At 41.1% G+C, this 20,498-nt stretch overlaps 2 protein-coding genes and 1 pseudogene across 6 annotated transcripts in view; 2 read left to right on the top strand and 1 right to left on the bottom strand.

The window, feature by feature from the left end:
* ANO3 (anoctamin 3) overlaps positions 1-20,498 on the bottom strand; it is a gene marked incomplete at its 5' end in the record, with an annotated part of 218,119 nt that overhangs the window by 42,357 nt on the left and 155,264 nt on the right. For all 4 annotated transcript variants that reach the window (XM_081154128.1, XM_081154125.1, XM_081154127.1 and 1 more), the window contains one exon: positions 12,556-12,616. In XM_081154128.1, coding sequence (XP_081010254.1) covers positions 12,556-12,616 — 61 coding nt within the window. The remainder of the gene's footprint in view (positions 1-12,555; positions 12,617-20,498) is intronic.
* Positions 378-13,320, top strand: MUC15 (mucin 15, cell surface associated). The gene is made up of 4 exons (XM_081154130.1): positions 378-464; positions 6,498-7,218; positions 9,177-9,326; positions 11,104-13,320. Exons 2-4 carry the CDS (start codon positions 6,534-6,536, stop codon positions 11,265-11,267), a joined length of 999 nt encoding a protein of 332 aa, XP_081010256.1. The 5' UTR covers positions 378-464; positions 6,498-6,533; the 3' UTR covers positions 11,268-13,320.
* On the top strand, positions 16,356-19,373 carry LOC308565219 (E3 ubiquitin-protein ligase BRE1B pseudogene; annotated as a pseudogene). Its single transcript has one exon. The product of its transcript is annotated as an E3 ubiquitin-protein ligase BRE1B pseudogene (transcript).

Genomic DNA, 20,498 nt, shown 5'->3' with positions numbered 1-20,498 from the left:
GGGTGTGACTCGTTCTGGTTTCCTCACCTGAGAAGTGGGAACCCAGCATGTGTCAGAAACTCCTGATACGCCAGGGATGTTACCAAAGTCTTTGCCCTTTTTTCACTTAGGGCAGGAAATAAATGCCCCTTGTTCTGCCACCGCTTAAGACAACTAGCCTGCCCTGAAGTCAAAACAAGCGACCTATGAAAGCTGGAGGGTTGGACTTATTTTTTTTAAAGGCCTGAATGAGGTGGTATCTTCATGCTGACAGCTGAGAAGCAGGTCAGTCAGGTTCTGGGTGCTGCATTACACAAGCAAGGTACAGCCAGCTCCACCTAATTTTGTTTCTCTGGCACCCTCCTGCTTAGTGGGACGTCGTCACGCTTAACCCATCTGCTTTCTCTAATGCACAGCAGAAGCATTTTAGCTGGGACAGCTGTGATATTTGAATTCCTGTTTGTAAATACCTCCTGGACTTGAAGGTAAGCGTGTGCTGGGTGCTGGGTTACACAGGATCCCTCTTCCCCCAACCCTGTGTCTGTCTGCCTCTCTCTCTTTCATTGATTTTCCAAAGAGAATCAAAGTGTGCTCGACCTCTGTCAGAACAGTCTGGGAAGTAGCTACGAAGACCCTTGTAAGGACAGGTAGTTATTTCATTAAGTAATTATCTTCCAAATGAGCATTTGTACTGTTAAGTGAGTTAACTATAAGAATTACAGCCAAATTTGCCAGATGATGAAACCAGCTGAAAAGCTAATATAAAAACCTTACTTAAAACACACATGACTAGGAGAGAGAGTTTTTAGGTCATATCTTAGTAAAAGTTTTAAAACACTTAAAGTGGAGATTGTAGCATGAATATAAATTGAATATTTAGATTTAAATTATGCATTTGGGCTTCAAGGTTGTTGCTAAAGTATTAGAATATGATAGTTTCTAAAAAAACAAAACAAAACAATCTTCTAATACAATGAATTATGTTCCCAAAGACTTTTAAAAAACGGCAAAATCTTGTGTATATAATTTTACTTAGCATGGTGTGTACACATGTCCACTACTCATTTGAAATCTAAAGGCTAAGTCAGTTGCCTCAGAAGGCATCCCATGAAACAAAGATGTAAATATAGTTTCTTAAAATTATTTTCAGTTTTTGGCTGTGTAAGGCTCCTATACAAGGATGTTGGCTTACCATTCACCCACCTTCTATTTGATCCATAGAGGCTGTTTCTACAGGGAGTGAAACGACAGAAGGCTGAAAAGCCCATGCCATTTCTTTTGGAGACACAGTCTTTCTTTCTTCCTAGGCATGACACTCTTTCACCTAATTATTTGAGTACTGAAGTTTATGACAGAACGCCCAACTTAGCAGGGGCTATGATGTTCTATGTATTTTTCCTGGATTTATGCATACCTAGTCTTTTAATTAGATGATGTTCATAAACTTTTGAAACTTGTTCTTTTTCTGAAGGGAAGTCATGGTTTTCTTTTTCTTTTTTCTTTCTTTTGAAGCAAATAAAAGTAAAATGATATGCCTATGGTTCTCAGGTACAGTCCTACTTTATGATTAGAGTTCAGTCTTCTCACCCTTTCAAAACCCTCATAAAAGAGGCATTTACAGAGGCATAATTCCTTATGTCCTCATTTATTGTGGCTCTTTCATTTAGGGACAGCGAAATACAGCCCAAGGCTGGAAAAGCCACTCATAGTAACACTCAAGGTCTACCTGGGACACTGGCTACGTGTCAGACTGAGTTTCCCATAACAAAGACAAACAAAACCCATCTGTCTTATTTTGTAGCCTGAAAGCTATAACAAGAAATGATCAAAAGCAACTGAGAGAGAAGTAGCACAGTATATGCTCTTTAGTTATTTCACTATAGAAACATGTTTTCATATTATCCCCAGTGTACCTGAATTAATGATTTTATTTAAAATTTCTAGTTTTGATGCAGAAATTTTAGGATGACTAGCATTTCTCTTCCCTTGCCAGGGTTGATTACCTGACACACAGCAGGATGCTTCCTTATTTTCAAAGCTTGGTATAAAATGAGCATGATTCAGAACAGGGAAGCCAGGCAGAATAACAACTTTATGCATTTAAGGAGAAGCAAAATTATGTGCAAAGAGTGTAGATTTGCTTCCCATAATGGCTACAGTTTCTCTCCCCATCTCTCTTTCTCACCACCTCCCAAAGCCCTCCATACAAAAGTAGTAATGTGAAACCACTTTTTAGTGCCAACAAGAAAGAAAGGGAGAAAATAGTGTTCATTTTCTCCATGTGAAGGAATTATTTTAAGAACAGGAAAACTCATACTCTCTGGAAGTATATTTTACAAGTATTAGAAACAATACAAACATTTCAATATATGTAGAAAGTTTTAGAATCCGTGTTCAAGCTATCACAAAACAAATGGAAATTCTCTTCCCTTTTTCTGTTCCCTTTATGACTGATCATTCTCATCTTAGAATTTTTCATGTTTGTAATGATCTCAACTTTGTTCCTATGTTACACCCTCAAAATTCCTCTTGGGAGTTTCCACCTAGGGGCAAGAAGGGGCAAAGAACAGGAGGGGAAATGCTGCTATCTGGTGGTTATCCTAAATTTCTCTCCCACGACAACTTCACTTTCTTTCATCCCACCTTCTGTCTCCCTCTATGCTGCACCTGGCTGACAGATAAACATGAGCACACACAGCACGCCATCCATCATCCAGCATAACTTAGTTTTTTGCATAACAAGTACACATCATCTTAGTATCTGAACTTGAGAGATGGGGATAAGCCGAGAGAAAAGTGCAAAGAGGAAAGAGTACACTTCTATGTCATTGCCCTCTGGAGCTCTTGTACCACCTCCATTAGCCTGTGCTGCTTACAACACGCTTTATTCATTCAGAATGGATTGAGCTTAACTAAAACTGCTTAGTCTTTGCTCCAGCAAAAGTCCAGGGCTGGGATTCTGAATAGCTGATGGTTTCCATTCCTGGGTGCTTCTATTCCTTTAAGACGAAGGCACTAAGGAAGCCAGGGGACAGAATCAAAGTTGTCCCCCACGGCGATGCCCGGACAACAGGAATAAGTCGATACTCACTAGAGCCTTCCCTATAATTCTGCTAATTAGGAATGAACTGCAAACAGTATTCACAGATTTCCATCTTCTCCCTCTCTGCCCTTCTTTTCCCCGGAGATAAATTATAGGTAGTAACAAAATGCTTGGCTCCTTTGGGGTGTTCATACTTAAGGTTTTCACGCTGCCATCAAAAGCTGGGTGAAGGGTAGAGGGAGCCCCTAGGTGGTTCACTGTTACAGGCAAAGGGAAACAGGAACAACAACACTCAGTTTGTTCGCTCTTGATACATGGATTCTCATTACGGGGAGGGAACGAGAAAGCTCAATGCCACGCTCCTCGGGCAGCATTATGAGAAGTCAGAGGAACAGCTGAGAGACAGTTCCCCCTCTGGTGCCCACTTCAACAGGAAGAAAACCGACCAGAGAGCGTAGGCAGGGGGAAGGCTGGTCAATGTGCGTAAGAACCATGACTGGCAGCAAAGTACAGTACATAAGCTAATCAGATCACGGCAGCAGATAAGGAAAAGGCTGTAATGTGTGCCCGAACCTGACAGAAGTCACAGGACAAAGGTGGTTCTGAAAAGGTACCTGTGAGTACTTTTAAACTAAATGGAATCGCATTTTAAATGTGCTCGGTGAGGCCTCAGCTTAATGAAATGTTGGTGAGCTAATACAGGTCCTGGGGAAACCACATGTGTTTGTTAATGTTAATCTGTCAGCTACATGGGAAAGGTGTCCATTTAGAAATCATAGAGACAACCGTTAGGATTTTCTTCACGTAGGATAAAAGTGTCTTTAGGGTTTTTGAGAGGTACTTAGGGTAGAAGGCCGACTTTTTCCAGTGTTTAAAAAATGGGATTATGACTTGCTCTGATTAAAATAAAATTTGCAGAGGCTGTGCTAAGACAATGTTGATGGGCAAAGTTCTAAAAGGCAGCTGTCTACCAAACTGTATATTCCTTTGTAACTTTTGTTACATAGATGAGCGATTACTAGCTTTAATGCCAAGGTTTGAATCCTAATCCTGTCTCTGTAGTGTGTGTCTATAGTTGTGTGTCCTTGGACACATTATTTACATTTTTATGCCCCATTTAATAATCTGTTAAATAGGATTAATAATCCCTTTCTCATTGTTTGTTTTTAGTTAAGAATTAAATAAGAAAACATGCAAAACATCTGTTATAATAAATGCTAAATAGTAATGTGTTTTCCAGTTATGTTAACAGTTTTTAGGAAGCCAATTTTCTTGACTATAACAATAAAATAAATGAAACATAAACAAAATCATCACAGATACAGACACCTATTTCACCCCTAACAGGTCAAGAAACAGAGTATCGTAAGCAAAGAGAAGCCCTTCCCATGCCCACCCAATCAAGACTGTTTCCTTCCTCCCCACAAGTGACCACTTTCCTGACTTCTAACATTCTAGTTTTTTGCCTGTTTTTGAACTTTGTATACATGGAATCACCAGTACAACTGGTATTTTAAGCTCTATTATATTTGTGATAATCACCCTTATTTCTGTATATAGCTCCAGTGTGTTAATTTCCACACATGAATCTACATAATGTATTAACCAGTCTGTTACTGATGGATGTTCAGATTGGAGAACTTATAAATAATGCCAGTGTGAATGTTCTCGTATGTCTGCCTGCCTTGCTTTTTAAGGAGGTTTTTATGAAGTGCTAAGTATAGAGCATGAGAGATATTATGTCCTAAAACCTAAGGAATCCAAAAGTATAGACTGCTTGCTAAGAACTTTTGGGAAAGAAAAGCATATCAGGATGTATTATAGATATATTTGAGTTGTACCACTATGTAAGAAATCATTAAGCAAAGAGGGTGACAACTGAAACCAAAAGATAATCAGAGGGGTTGCTTAGAAGCTCCTCAGACCCTAATGAAAAATCATTAAAGTTGAAAATATTTCTAAATATTTCTGGGAAATCTTTTTAAAAATTTCTGGTAATACTGGACTCAAATAATAGCAGTAGCACCTCCTCTCTTCTATTATCTCAGTCATCCTGGAGGCTTTTAGTGAAAAATAAGCTCTAAGGTTCAATTCAAAGAATATAAAGTCAGTTTTCAGACTTCATTGTTTGAGAAGAAATAGTCAAATATATATATTTTTAAGAATAATTGTTTCAGTGAAAAACTCTTTAAATTCTAACATCTAATTAGGTTGGAGCCAGTAGACTTGCCTTTCAGTGTTACCTCTTCCATGTACAGTACTAGCTTCCATTACTAGCCACTCTGAACTTTACTTCTTCATTTGCAAAATGGGGATAATATAAGCCATTCTTTCTGTCTTAAGTGGTCATTGTGATGATCAAGGAAGATGTTACTGTAAACTTTGTAAAGTGCAAGACACGTACAGAAATATTTTATTTTAATAATGAGAAATGGAAGTTAATGTCTATTAACTGCTTACTTTAGGCCAGAAATTGTTCAGAGTACTTCTACTTAAATCATTTCGTTTAGTCTTCAGAACAATGTGAAGTCAGTGTAGTTATGATGATGATGATAAAGCAACTGCTTATTATGATTGTTTTTCAAAGATTATTTGTAACAGAAGCCAGAATTTTAATATAAATCTAATTTCAAAAACTTCTCCCCCATATCACGCTTATCTGTGAATTTGTAGCATTTTCACACTTACAAGCAAAATGATGTGCCTGGACGGGAAGTCAGGACCATGGTTTCAAATCCCAACTTGGCCACTAAATCTAGCTAAGTAATTTATTTCATACACACTCCCAACCAGACTCTTCATTAATACCATAAGGAAAAATAATTAAAGAATATCCTAAAATCTAAAAGTCTTTCTGATTTCCCCTAATTTGAAATTAATAGAATGGAGGGCATCATGAAAAGTATTTTGAAAAAATGGATGTTCATTTCAAATTCAAATAACTCAAATTAGGTGTAATAAAATCTTTCAAGTGGGGCCCCTGACTGACCCAGTTTAAACTGGTACATTGAGTAGACATTCAGTAACATCATTTTCATAATATTCCAAATGACATCTTTATAAAGAACATGTTTTCCTAAATAGGTTGAAGAAATCAGCCAGGTCTACATACACTATATTTACAATATTTTAAAAAATTTTACTTAGCAGTACATATAGTGTGTGTGTATGTGCATGTGTGTGTGCGTGTGTGTGTGTGTGTGTGTGTGTGTTTAACTTGTCCCAAGCTAAATAATCCTTTAAATAGTGGAATAGTGGTGATAACGTTTCTGCATGGCATTTCCCTAGAGGAAGGAAAAAAGTGTTACCCGGAATATAGAACTCAGTTATTTTAGTTTTAGTACATAGTTCAAAGAAAACAAACTTTTGGAATTAAGACTATCATATTATCATCTCAGCATTATGTTTCTAGATTTTACCACTTAAAAATGTAGATCTTCATTTAATAATTTAAAAGGTTGTTATTTTCTTTCAGATTTCCTGAGTAACACCAATACCAAAGAAGGCTACAATGTTGACCTCAGCCCAAATTCTGTTGATTTCAACCTTGTTTAGTTTACTACTGTTTGTGAGCCATGGGAAAGAAAGTCTGAAAGTAAACACAACACAAAACATTGCAGAAGATTTAAAAAATATGGCAAAAGAATATGTTCCTTGGAAAAGTGCAGCAGATTTCAACTTAGGTAGAGAAAATACAGAAACCTCCAATCCCAAAGCAAGTAATTCCTCTCTCTGGGATCCATCAAATAAAAGTGACGGAACAACAGATTTGGTGGATAATTTGATCACGAACTTTCCCAGGAATCCAAGACCCACGCTCGCATTTTCCAAAAGCCCTCCCTTGATCCACAGCCATACTTCTAAGCTGCCTCAGAACTCATCTGCAGCAGGTGAAAATTCTCTGTCCGTCTCAGCACCTCCCAATGCTACATCTGCTGTATCTTCAGAAAAGTTCACTTGGTCTTTGGCCAATGATACCATGAAAACTGACAACAGTTCCATTACAGTTAGCACCCTCCCTTCGGCACCAACCACCATATCTATGAGCCCCATGACAACGGAACCAGATGGATGGCTTATCCCTACCAATGACAGCTTTGTGGGGTTTACCCCCTATCAGGAAGCGACTCTACAGCCCACCTTAAAATTCACCAATAATTCAAAAATCTTTCCAAATACATCAGACCCCCAAGAAGGTAAATATAAACAAATTTAACTTTCCTTTGGTGTGAAATGACCTCCAAGTCAGTCATGTAGATTATATCTATAGAATGTGTCATACGAGAGAAAAGGAGGAGACTACAGTAGCACAGGTGGTTCTCACTTTTAGGGGTAACCATGATATTCCCTGGAAATAGTGAAGGGATTTTAGAACTTAAGTCAGCATATACTAGTCATTACTATATAGAAACATGATGAGGCAGTGGGACAAAATGAGAAGTAGGTTAGGCTGAAGAGAAACAGAGACTGAGGTAGTGGTACAGTTTTGAAATACTGTGTAACAATTTTCACTGAATTTTAGAAAGACTACTTGACATTTCATATGCTTTTAGGAATGCTGTACAACTGAACTTTAAGAATATATGAATGTGGGTTTTAAAAGTTGAAGTAAATGAATTTATAAGTTATCTAATACCACACAGCAATCACAGGAAAATAGAACACTGATATTTTTTAAAAAGTAAATAGCTCAACAAAAGGAAAGCCTCCTTAATTTTTAGTTTAGTACCTAATGAACACCATAAAAATGGAATTTAGCTGTATCACAAGAAAATTTTAATATGAGACACTTTTATGTTTCATTTTTAGGGATTATATCTTGCTTTAAAGCATGAAGTGAAAAAAAATCTCTAATATTTAATGAAAATTCATTATGTTTTATTTTTTCAGGTCTAACCATGTTTCTGTTTCCCTGAAACTTAAAAAAAAAAATGCTATTTTCCCCTTAAGAACTCACCGATTTCCACATAACTTATTTACAGATTATATTAATGATGTAAACGTCAAATCATATATATGAATTCTTATTTTAAAGTTGTTCCTAGTGTACAAGAAAGGTTTTAAATTCTGAAATCTGGGTTTCACTATAGCTCTGCGACCAATGTATTATATGTACATATATTTTCACTTTAGCATTAATTTTAACACATCCACTCCATTCATACATACTCTAATATTCCATCAGAAATATATTTTTTAAAAATACTATCTCTTTTGTCTCTCTAAACTCAAAATGCATATTGAGAACACTGAATACTTACTCCTACCATTGCTCTTTTAATAAAAGTTAACTTTGCTTCACTTTTATTTTTGTAATAATTTTCTGTTAATCTTCCACTGTGAAGGTTTATTTTTTAAATAAATAGGGTTTCATATAAAATCAGAGACTCTGTAAGACCACCTTACCTACCTAATTAATAAGCTTCTCAAGAAATAAAAAACAGACACCATGAAAAAATACACTAAATTTGAGTTCATGGAGCAGTAAGTAGTTTATTGATGATAGTCTTCAAATAAGGTACTTGGTAAAAGGGGTGATAGAGTGAAATTTTGGGTTCTCTTAAACTCAGACCTACACATCTGTTCCCTACATGAAGGCATTGACAGCATCTTGCTTTTGTCATTTGTTCTACTTGGAAATATCCTTATCAGGATATTCTGCTTTTTCCTTACAGTGCCTTTTCATTTGGAGCTTTGTGGATTCATTTTCTACTACCCACTTACTCCTATTAGCTTTTTACTTTAGAATTATTATTATAGAGGCAAGCTCAAAGTTCATTTCATCATTAAAATTCATCAGAGATTCAGAGTTGACTAGAAACAATATAGCAGTCAACATAGAAATTATGTCCTAATGGAGCACACACACGATATTTTAGTACTACTGGTGTTGAGTAATGAGGCAGTTATAAAAGTAGGACTTAGAATTCAAGGTAATTCAAAATGTAAAGTTTGGTTTTATCAGAAAGCATATTTTGCCAATATATCCCAAACACTCAGTACTTTATAACACACACAATCACCATTATCTAAATTTTAAAAAACTGTTAAATATTCTTTGTGGTACATAGGAAGTCCACGTGTACATATAACTGTACTTTCAACAATTATTTTTATTTCTTGTTTGTAAATTATTTCTTCTTTTTTTCTCTAGAGAATAGAAACACAGGAGTAGTATTTGGGGCCATTTTAGGCGCTATTCTGGGTGCTTTCCTGCTTAGTCTGGTTGGCTACCTGTTGTGTGGAAAAAGGAAAACGAATTCATTTTCCCATCGGCGACTTTATGATGATAGAAACGAACCAGGTAAAAACAATTTTCAGAACTTCACCCGCACACAGTGGTTTTAATTCAGTGAGGATTGCTAATGGTCACTACGTTATCTACAAGGGGTTCAGAGATTCACGTGACATAAACAGAACCAAAAATTTACTCTGATCTACTCTCTGTTTCTCAAATCACATGACCAAAATAATGGATCTGTGAAAAAAATTTTAAATATTTGAAACTGTTGCTCATTGCATTACAACTGGTTTTAAATAATAACCCTAGAACCTAGAACACATCTATAAAATTAGAAGATAATGGCATGATATTAAGAAAAATATGAGCAATTTAGTTAGCAAGTGATTGCAAAGCCATACCTTGCAATTGTTGGATTTTTTTTTTAAGTAGCAGTAATTTGAGCAAAGACATATTCTAATTAGCTCTTCAAAAGTTTTACAGATATAGTAGTCCTATATTAATTATTTTAATTAGTCTCTAAAAAGCTACATAAAGTCACAATTTTCTCACTCATGTGATGAAAGAGAATCATAATGTCTATGAATAAAAAATGTAACTGCTAAGAATAAAGCACTGAGTTTGCTCTTAATATAATGTTTAGAACACAAATGAAGTCACTTCAACTGCTTGACTCACCTTTTTTTTAAACTTCAAGAAAAAAATCACAACTGTTTTCTGGTTTACACAAGGGACACTTGCTACCATAAAAAAAATAGTTAAATACCCTGGTAGGTCCCATTGATAAAGTCTTGTTGATTTTTGAGAACTTCAGGTCATGAGTGACATATGCTCCTTTTCAGAAGCAAATCCACTACTTAAAAATTTAACTGAATTCTGTCTATGAGTTCCTAGTAACCCATATAAAATAAAAAGTGGCATTTTTCAAAATAAAGGATAAGATTTTGAACAACAGGGGTTTCTAAACTTTTTAAACCTCAGAATTTTTTCTTTATCTGTAATCACATACAAAAGTTCAGTCTATTGAACTGATATAATTTAAGGACACCTCTCCCAAGTCCCTAAGTTTCTTGGGAGTCTAGTTTGTGAAGAGATGGCTAATGAAATTGACAGGATATCAAAATACCTCACTGAATAATTAGATTACTAATCTAATTAGTAATTAGCTACTGCTTCAGTATTTAAAAGCATTTCCTGCATGCCAGGTTTTCTTTGAAAATAAGTTCAAGCTCATTAAAGAAATAATAATTGACTGTTTGTTGACAATGAACAAACACTTCATCATCAGTCATAAAACCTCAAGTACATGATAAGTGGAATCTAATGGCAGGAAACACAAACTTTTACAAATAGTTTTCTCCAGTCTCCATGTTCAGTGCCTCAACCATAAAGATATGGAAACACTTGGTAGAATAACTATTATTGATTTTAAAATTAATGTTCTTCCTTTATTAAAAAGTTTTGTGTTTTTCTGCCAGAAGTAAAAATTCTGAACTTATTGACAAGACTCTGAAATCAAGATATTCAGGTCAATGAGATACCTGTCTATACTCCTTTATACAAAGTATTACTACACTTTTGTTGTGATCTCTTCCTTAGCTCCTTTAGCTTTGGTCCACCAGCAGGGAAAATTTGGAAGTTAAACTGCTCTCTTAGTTTTAGAAAGAAATGTGGCTTGAAAAATATCTACTAATTTAAAATTTCAAAACTAATGTCTGAAAAGCCCATATAAAGGATAGATGTACATCTAGAACAATCCCTACAGTCTGGCAGATGCCTGAGCAGGTACGCATCTTTCAGACTGTCACTATAAAACACCTTTTTTTGGTTGCTTTTTTAGTTCTGCGATTAGACAATGCACCGGAACCTTATGATGTGAGTTTTGGGAATGCTAGTTACTTCAACAACTCAACTGTGAATGATTCATCCATGCCAGCAGGTCGAGAAAATGCACGTGATGGCATTCCTATGGATGACATACCTCCACTTCGTACCTCAGTATAAAACTAAGGGAAAAAAGGCTCCTGATGGCAAGTTTTTACCTACATCCTGGCCTTTTCACCAACCCATCCTCCAAATGCTGAAGCAAGATCACAGTCATGTGGCTTGTGCCAAGAAGAACTGTAAAAGCCTGAGCCTAGTAGCAAAAACATAAAGGATAAATCATCCAAAAGGTTTCCTTTTTTGCCATTTTTGGCTGTGTTGAAGCATCTATGGGGTAACCTTCATTTGTATTTTGGTCCATTTTTTTTTTTTAGTAAGAATTGTTTGTGGACTCACATAAGACTAAAAGATTTCATCTTGATTGCCCTGCTTGGTAATTTAATTTAAAAAATCCTTCAATGAAAACAGGGAGCCAAAACTACATTTTTACTTTTTTTGGACAAAAATCAGTGGATTGACTCTTTACTGCTCCCCCTATGATCCTAATGCTATGCATCACAGTTGGATTTCTGTTGAAGGAACACTGGAAGTAATTTTTTTCAATTTTTTTTTTACTTAAAGCTACAGAGTATGGCACAAAACTTCTGTTTCTGAGAAATGTAGGGAATGGGAGTTAGAGGCCTGTCTTCTAGTACAGTTTACTTTTCTGCATTAGCACTTACATGGTCAGTCCCTTCAACTGCCAAGTTAACAATGACTTTGCATTCAACAGGGCTGCTAGGAAAGCTGACCCTAACCAGGAAAGCAATTGTTTTTCTTCAAAGGATAGAGGATTCCAACCTGTCTGATTTACTTTAAGCCTCAATTAATTGGGTACTTTAAAAACTCAATGAGAAACATGGTGAAAAAAGTCAGCCAAAGTTGTGTACCTGCACATAATTTTTCCAGTTTTAAGATGTTAGACAGGAACAGAATTTATTATGTATTAGACATTACTGATCAATCATATATGGAATAGATTCTGCATCTCTAAATATATTAAAAATACAAAATGGAAATGTTAAGCAAACAAAAAATTTTCTGAGCATCAGTTTCAAGAGAGAAAATACCAGAAGCTTAACTTGAGTTATAGCATGTTTCAGTTTGCTTTTAATCACCATCTGCTTCTGGCAGAAAAAAATGTTCTTTAGTTCAGGAAGGTCAAGGCTTTAGGGATTAGAGAATTAGGTCAAGAGGTGCATTCCCAGAGGAGCAGTGAATGTGTGAAGAGGACAAAGAGACTATGTTGAACTGATACATGGTGCGCATGTGTGAGCGTGGGTGCGTGTGCGCGCGTGTGTGTTTATGAAGAGAGAGAGCAATAGCCTCAGAGAGTGAGGGCTAGGAAGTAATAGAAAAACATACTTACCCCATATTGCCATAAAAATAGCAAAGAAGACTGTCCCTCCATTATCAAACAAGTATGTCACCTTAATGGAAAACAAACAAAACTATTAGTCACACTGTTGGTTATAATAATCCAGTGACCGCGGTTTGCATTTAGGTCTTACAGTTTTTTCCCCCAATGGAGTCACATTATTTTGTAGTTTGTAAATGTAAGACAGGAAATCATCTCATGGTTCCTACAACTGTTTCCTGTGACTTTCTCATGGGGAGATGTAAAGGATCAGCATTTCCCCCCCTTTTCTTCGCTATTCTCTTTTATTCCTTTTAAACTCCATCTTCATTTCTGCTTAGAAATGGTTCTAGCACCTCGAAGAAGTATTTGTGGGCCACAGAGAGTCAAACTGCAGTGTGAGCTGGAAGAAGTCAGCTTTGCAGTTGAGGCACACATAGTTGGACTTCCCGTCAGCAAAACATCCAGGACTGGGGAAGTTGTTGCAAAACACAGAATTTCACTAGTGAGGCCAAACTCCAATCACAGTGCCATCCCTACTCTCTGACGTCTTTCAGAATTGACCATGGCCCACTAGTGGCTATAACAGGCAATGAATTCCACCTTAAGTCATTTTTCAGAAATTTCATAAATCACTGACATGTAGCATCTAGTCCAAGTGTTTCTGAATCAGACATTACCCGAAGTTCTATAAAGAACAATGTACAGTGAGATAATGTTATTGAGTACAATTTTCAGGGTTGCAAGAATTGTTTGATTTTAATAAAGTGTAAATTCAATTTACTTTTCCTTGTTTTCATTTGCATAATGCCCCCACTATATAAGTTTGTGAAAAAGATTAAATGGATACAGTCAAAACAATACATGTCTGGCAGTCAAATACATACCATAGAAACTATAGAGAAAATAGGGACACTAACTTCACGGGAGAGAGAGACCAGTTAGGGACTAAATAACATTATTATAAGGGAAGTTGGAGTAAAATGTTGTCTTCTTTGCTCAGTCTACAGCTCAGAGGCTGTTCAATGGGGGCATTAAATGTGTATTTTATTTGTAACACCTGGAACACACTGCAAACAACAAGTAAAATAGATAAAGATAGGATGTATTTTCCTGCAATGTAGCATCATTGAAAATATCATTATACAAAAGATGTGCTCACTTTGATGGTTTGTGGATAGGTGCAAGATGTCTTAATAGCTCTAAATGTCTTTGATTTTTAAGGCTTGAAATTTCTAAAAATGTTACTAAAATCGGTTTTCGTAACAATCATCAGTACATATTATGTACAGGAGAGAAAAGGACCATAAGTAAATTCTCCTGCAGAGCTCATAAAATTACACCCAGTGGGGGAATCCAGCTTTTTTGTTTCCAGAGGCATCCCACAGAGACACCTGCTGCTGCCCTGCAGCTCAACAGCTGTCCGCTTTCCTTTATAAACAGACCTACTGAAGGGACTGGCCTCTTAAAGAGTGTTAGAACAGAGGCTTTACAAATGGGGGCTTACAAGGCACTAAGAAATACTGGCTCTCCCCTCCTCCAGAAGCAGCCATACTTTCAGAGAATTCGCAAATAAAAAGTCATACATACTTGGCAACAAATGGGTTGCATGGACATGACGTGTTATAGTTTATGCAATATTTTCTTGAAAAAGCTTTTCAATTTTTTCTTGATAAGTCTGTTTACACATCCCAGGTATTTTTAACTCAATAAATTAAAATATTAACTATTTACAAATACATCCATGAGACAAAGCATGGTATACATGTAATATTCGTAGAATGCCAGAGTGCATACATGTAATGGGAGGTAAAGTTAGAATGGAAGTTAAGAAAGACTTCAGAACTTGCTCCAAAGAGGACTGTAAAAGTGTAAAATCACTGTGTTAGAGCCACTAAGCTATTACATGCAAGATGTATTATGATATGGGAGACACTGGAGACAAGAAGCAATTTGAAGCCTGAGGTTATAGCTTGAGGCGCTAATGGTTTTATTTAGGATACTCACATAAGAGCTGATGAATGAAAATGAGGGAGGGGGGAAGGAAGAGTGAAGTCTAGTGTGGATGGCTCAAGGTTAGATCATGGGTGTTTGGTAGGAGAATAAGGGGGAAGAGGCATTCTGCCTAATAGAACAGGAATACTTTCTCCATAAAATAACATTCTAGAGGAAATCAAAAGAAAATTCCCAAAGCAACACAACACGCTTTTCTAAAAGCAAAATTAAGCTTGTCCTATCTACAAATGTATATTTGCAATGGATTATTTTATTAGAAAAATAGCTTGCCTTTATGCACAGAGGGACTATGGACAAACGTTTTACTCAACAGTGTTGTGAGTGGACATAATACATGAGGACCCAAGCAAACAGAGCCTCAAACAAAGCTGTGTTGAAGCACAAATCCTCCATTATCTTTGACATCTTATTTCTCTTGGAGAGCTGAGTGTGGCTAGAAATCAATAAATGTAGGTATTGTTTAAGGAGATAAATTTCTTATTAGGTTGGAAGCTTAAAGTCTGTGCCTCCTCTACTGTAATTGCTAGACTTCTCTCTAAAAATTGTTTGATGGGTTCAGAATAACATAAGGCTCTGGAAACTGCCACTTACTCTCCATTAAAGGTCTTCTGGGCTAAAGAGAACAGGGTGCCTCCTGGGCAGATTCCACCCTGTGGGCCAGGTTATTGCAGGAGAGGGGGCTGGGGGCAGGGAGTCAGAATTTAGGCTGGAGTTCAGGCTTCTCTTACTTCCTCAGCCCTTAATTCCTAGGGCAAAACCTGTGTAACCACCCACAAGCCACATCATACAGATCAGCTCCCCCGTTCCCCCTCCCCCAACCCATTAGTTATGTAGGGCAGTATCTTTTTAAAACGTGCTCCCAGGAATCAGAATCACCTGGATTGCTTGTTAACATGCGTATTTCTAAGCCTTACCCTTGAAGCTCGGAAATGTGCTTTTTAACAAATGTTCTAGGTGATTCTGATGTAGAGTCTTATACCGACTCTTCCATAAAGGTTCTTGAAGAAGAAACACCCCTGTGCTATTTCTGTTGTAGCTTCACTGTCCATATATGGTCTGAGGCTCATACGAGGTATCGAATCAATGTTTGTGGCACAAGTTAAAAAAACAAACAAGCAGAAACTAAGAGCTATTATGAATAAAGCTAGTTTCAAAGATTGGGTCATGTCTAGGATTATATGAAAAAACAATGCAGAACCCTTCTATCTAATGATTTCACTTTAACATCCTAGCACAACGGGAATTGACAGTGTGGTGTCGGGTGGGTGCTTTTAAATAAGTGTGCAAATATCACTTAACTGCCAAAATTTCTCAATTCCCGTACTTTTAAGTGTTAAAAATGAAAAGTCATCAAAAAAACGTTAATGTATTTCACTTCCATCACATGAAGGGACCAATTTTCCATGAAGCACATCCTTGAAATAACGGAGGGAATAATTACATGTATATACACTCTCTCCGACACATAAATATGGCAGGTTTAATTTCCTATTACTCACCACAGGTGGCGACTGATGCCATGAGGAATTAAGTTCCTAGATGACACGGCTAGGTCATGCAGCCACATGACCCCACACTGGTTGGCTTCTTTCTTTGGTAAAAATGTTTCCTTATATCTGACGCTGCCTATAAAGTAACTTCTGGAAGTTTAAGTATATAAACTGACCTAAAAAGAGCTCGTTTAGGGCGGTGTTGTCCAGGGAAGTCTAACATGGCGGCGCAGCGCTGATGCTGCAGCCGGTGCCGGAGTTGCCATGGAGAACCGGAAGTGCCGGAAGTGCTGCGGGTGACCGGAAGTGGCACGGTCTCCTGCCGGACGTTGTTGTCAGGGCAACGAACGAGCTACCGGCAACGGGATTTCGGGGCCTGCGGAGAAGTTGAGCGGAGAGAACGGCGCAACCGCGCTTACAGAGCCCGTTGGTCTTGGGGACCTCTCTCCCGCGGAGGACATGGATCTGAAGGTTTTGCGGTTCAAGAATAAGAAACTAGCAGAGCGGCTGGAACAGCGCCAGGCGTGTGAAGATGAACTCCGAGAACGAATTGAGAAGCTGGAAAAGCGGCAGGCCACAGACGACGCCACGCTCCGCATTGTCAATCGCTACTGGGCCCGGCTGGGCGTCACTGTGGAAGCCCTTCTCCGACAGCATGAGAACCAGGGGGAGCTGCCTTCAGGGACAGAGGCGCCGGGCACCCCGGAGGGGCCGACCCGCGATGAGAGCCTCCTCACGGAGCCGAGGGCGTGGGAACCGAGGCAGACCCTGCCAGGGCAGCTGTGGCCCCGACTCGCCGAGCCGGCCGTGGCGCTCGGGGTGAAACCGGGCACCAGCAGCAGTGAGGAGGAGGAGCTGCAGCTGCAGGGCCGGATGGAGTTCTCCAAGGCAGCCGTGTCCCGTGTCGTGGAGGCCTCAGAGCGCCTACAGCGCCAGCTGGAGGAACTCTGCCAGCGAGCATACAGCCGAGGGGACTGCGAGCCCCGCACTGAGGCGGCTCGGGCACGCACCCGGGAGCTGGGCCGTGAGAACCGGCGACTTCACAACTTGGCCACCCAGCTACAGGAGAAGCACCACTGCATCTCGTTGCAGTACTCTGAGCTCCAGGATAAAGTGACATCATCAGAGACCAAAGTGCTGGAGATGGAGACGACAGTAGAGGACCTGCAGTGGGACATTGAGAAGCTGCACAAGCGTGAGCAAAAGCTCAATAAGCACCTGGCAGAGGCCTTGGAGCAGCTCAACTCTGGCTACTATGTGTCTGGTATCTCCTCAGGCTTCCAGGGGGGCCAGATCACACTCAGCCTGCAGAAGTTTGAGATGCTGAATGCGGAGTTAGAGGAAAACCAGTTACTGGCCAGCAGCCGCATGGCAGAGCTGGAGAAGCTACAGGCTGACCTTCAGGAGTCTGTGCGGACCAATGAGCGCCTCAAGGTGGCCGTCCGGAGCCTCCCTGAGGAAGTGGTACAGGAGACAGAGGAGTACCGAATGTTGCAGGCCCAGTTCTCACTGCTCTACAGTGAGTCTCTGCAAGTGAAGACCCAGCTGGAGGAGGCCCGGGGGCTGCTGCTGGCCACCAAGAACTCACACCTGAGACAGATTGAGCACATGGAGAGTGATGAATTGGGGCTGCAGAAGCAGCTGCGGGCAGAGGTTATCCAGCTGGAGGACACACTGGCCCAGGTACGCAAGGAGTACGAGATGCTGCGCATTGAGTTTGAACAGAACCTGGCAGCCAACGAGCAGGCAGGGCCCATCAACCATGAGATGCGCCACCTGATCAGCAGCCTTCAGAGTCACAACCACCAGCTAAAGGGGGATGCCCAGCGATACAAGCGGAAGCTGCGGGAAGTGCAGGCTGAAATTGGCAAGTTCCGGGCCCAGGCCAGTGGCTCTATGCACTCTATTCCCAACCTGGGTCATTCGGAAGACTCTGGCCTCAGTGCCCCAGACCCAGGGCAAGATGAGGGTGGGCCAGGTGCTCTTGGTGACCATGAAGGCAGAAAGGAGATGGCTTCAGTGCCTGGTGCCCCCATGACTACCTCCTCAGCAAAGGAGGAGCTGGTCCCCTCTGAGGAAGATGCCCAGGCCCTAACTCCTGGGTCCCAGGGCACCTCCTCCTGGGGCCAGGAACCTGAGGCTAGGCCCAAACCAGAGCTTTGGGAGTGGGAAGAGCCTGGCCTGGGACCCCAATGTATGGCCTCGGCACTTTCAAGAGCTTATCGGGAGAAGGCCATGGTGGAGGAGGCCAAGAGGAAGGAATCAGAATTCCTCAGAGGTCTGCGAGCGGAGCTCAAAAAGGCCCAGGAGAGCCAGAAGGAGATGAAGCTGCTACTGGACATGTACAAATCAGCACCCAAGGAGCAGCGGGATAAGGTGCAGCTCATGGCAGCTGAACGCAAGACTAAGGCCGAGGTGAGTGAGCTCCGGAGTCGTATGCGGGAACTGGAGGAGAGGGATCAGAGGGAGAGGAAGAAGATTGCGGGTGAGGATGCCTTGCGGCGCGCTCAGCAGGCAGAGGAGCAGATAGAGCACCTGCAGCGCAAGCTGGGTGCCACCAAGCAGGAGGAGGAGGCTCTGCTGTCGGAGATGGATGTGACAGGCCAGGCTTTTGAGGACATGCAGGAGCAAAACGGGCGGCTGCTACAGCAGCTGCGGGAGAAGGACGACGCCAACTTTAAGCTGATGTCGGAGCGGATCAAGGCCAACCAGATTCACAAGCTGCTGCGGGAGGAGAAGGAGGAGCTGGGCGAGCAGGTTCTTGGCCTCAAGTCTCAGGTGGATGCCCAGCTGCTGACCGTGCAGAAGCTGGAGGAGAGAGAGCAGGTCTTGCAGGGCAGCCTTGGAGGTGTGGAGAAGGAGCTGATGTTGTGCAGCCAGGCCCTGGAGCTCAATAAGAGGAAGGCTGTGGAAGCAGCCCAGCTGGCTGAGGACCTGAAGGTGCAGCTGGAGCACGTGCAGACGCGGCTGCGAGAAATCCAGCCTTGCCTGGCAGAGAGCCGTGCTGCTCGAGAGAAAGAGAGCTTCAACCTCAAGAGGGCTCAGGAGGACATCTCACGGCTGCGGCGCAAGCTGGAGAAGCAGAGGAAGGTGGAGGTTTATGCAGATGCTGACGAAATCCTCCAGGAGGAGATCAAGGAGTACAAGGCGCGGTTGACCTGCCCCTGCTGTAACACCCGCAAGAAGGATGCAGTCCTTACCAAGTGCTTCCATGTTTTCTGCTTTGAGTGTGTGCGGGGCCGATACGAGGCCCGCCAGAGGAAGTGCCCCAAGTGCAATGTGGCCTTTGGTGCCCATGACTTCCACCGTGTCTATATAAGCTGAACCTGTAACTCGGGACTTTGGAACACCCATGGACCCTGGGTGCTGTGTCCCCAGTCCCTCCCCACCTTCTGTTCTGGACCCTGTAGGCCCAGCTCCTCCCCATTTACTGTTAGAGGTCCCCAGTGCATGCTAGTGAGAGTGGGATCAGCCAAGCTCAGTTCTACCTTTTCCCTAGTGAGAGATGAGACACCTGCCCTGCAGGAAAGATCTGCTATGATATACCTAAAGGACCCAGAGCATCCAACTGAACTTCCTGGAAGCTGGCCCCAACCCTTCTCTGTCTCCACAGGGTCACCCCAGTCCTAGGGGGGAAATTCCCTAGGCTGTGACCTCCCATGAAAGAGGAGGCTCACTACCTGCTTATACACCCACAAATGAGGACCAGGGATGGGCCAGGTCCCCAGTCCCTTGCTCTGAGGCTGGGTCTTGGAGCCCAGGGAGAATCTTCACCCACTGCCCTCCAAGCCTGGGCAGGGTTTCCCCTCCTGTGGAGTTCCCTGGGCTCTTTGGTCTGGCTCTTGTGCTAAGGGCTTGTATCCTCTTATTGGGGGGTAGGGCGTCAGGAGTCCCAGTCCTCCTCTTCTGGGAAGTTCTATGGTTGATGCAGTCACCTTGCCCTTATTTTGGGAGTGCTGAACCAAGATCATCAGTTTGTAATCAGCCCCCGCAATGTCTATCCTTCCAGGCCCTCTTACCCTCCCCCCTCATGCTTCTCAAGGCTCCAACAGGTCTGCAGCCCTGACCCTGCTTTCATCTTGGTGTTCTTAACTGTAGTGGAGGCAGAACTTCCCAGGAAGTTGAGGGATAGACTAACCACTAGGCCAACTTTTGATCATTCCAGGTAGAAGAGCTTCATCCAACCCTGAGATGGAGCCTGTACCCACGTTCGCTATGCTGCCTGCCGAAGCAAACTCTGGGCTGTGGAGGCAGCAGGCGGGGCCTGGAAGGTAGAGCTGCTGACAGGTTCAGGGGTTCATTCGGACCCACAGCCCCAGCTCTAGAGATTTCTTGTATAGGCTGTATGTTATAAATAAACGTTCAACTCTCAAAAAAAAAATGTTTATTTGCATCCAGTGAAGGAAGTGTAATTCCGATTTTTAAGGTATGAAACAAATCGCTATATTT

This window comes from Miniopterus schreibersii (assembly GCF_964146895.1).
Source record: "Miniopterus schreibersii genome assembly, chromosome: 12".
Classification (NCBI taxonomy): Eukaryota; Metazoa; Chordata; class Mammalia; order Chiroptera; family Miniopteridae; genus Miniopterus; species Miniopterus schreibersii.
This window is presented reverse-complemented; position numbering and strand designations above follow the sequence as displayed.

Coding starts and splice junctions, on each gene's coding strand:
- MUC15 (XM_081154130.1), top strand. CDS start 6,534: ATGTTGACCTCAGCCCAAATTCTGTTGATTTCAACCTTGTTTAGTTTA. Junction 7,219..9,176: donor TACATCAGACCCCCAAGAAG/GTAAATATAAAC, acceptor TTTTTTCTCTAG/AGAATAGAAACACAGGAGTA. Junction 9,327..11,103: donor TGATGATAGAAACGAACCAG/GTAAAAACAATT, acceptor TTGCTTTTTTAG/TTCTGCGATTAGACAATGCA.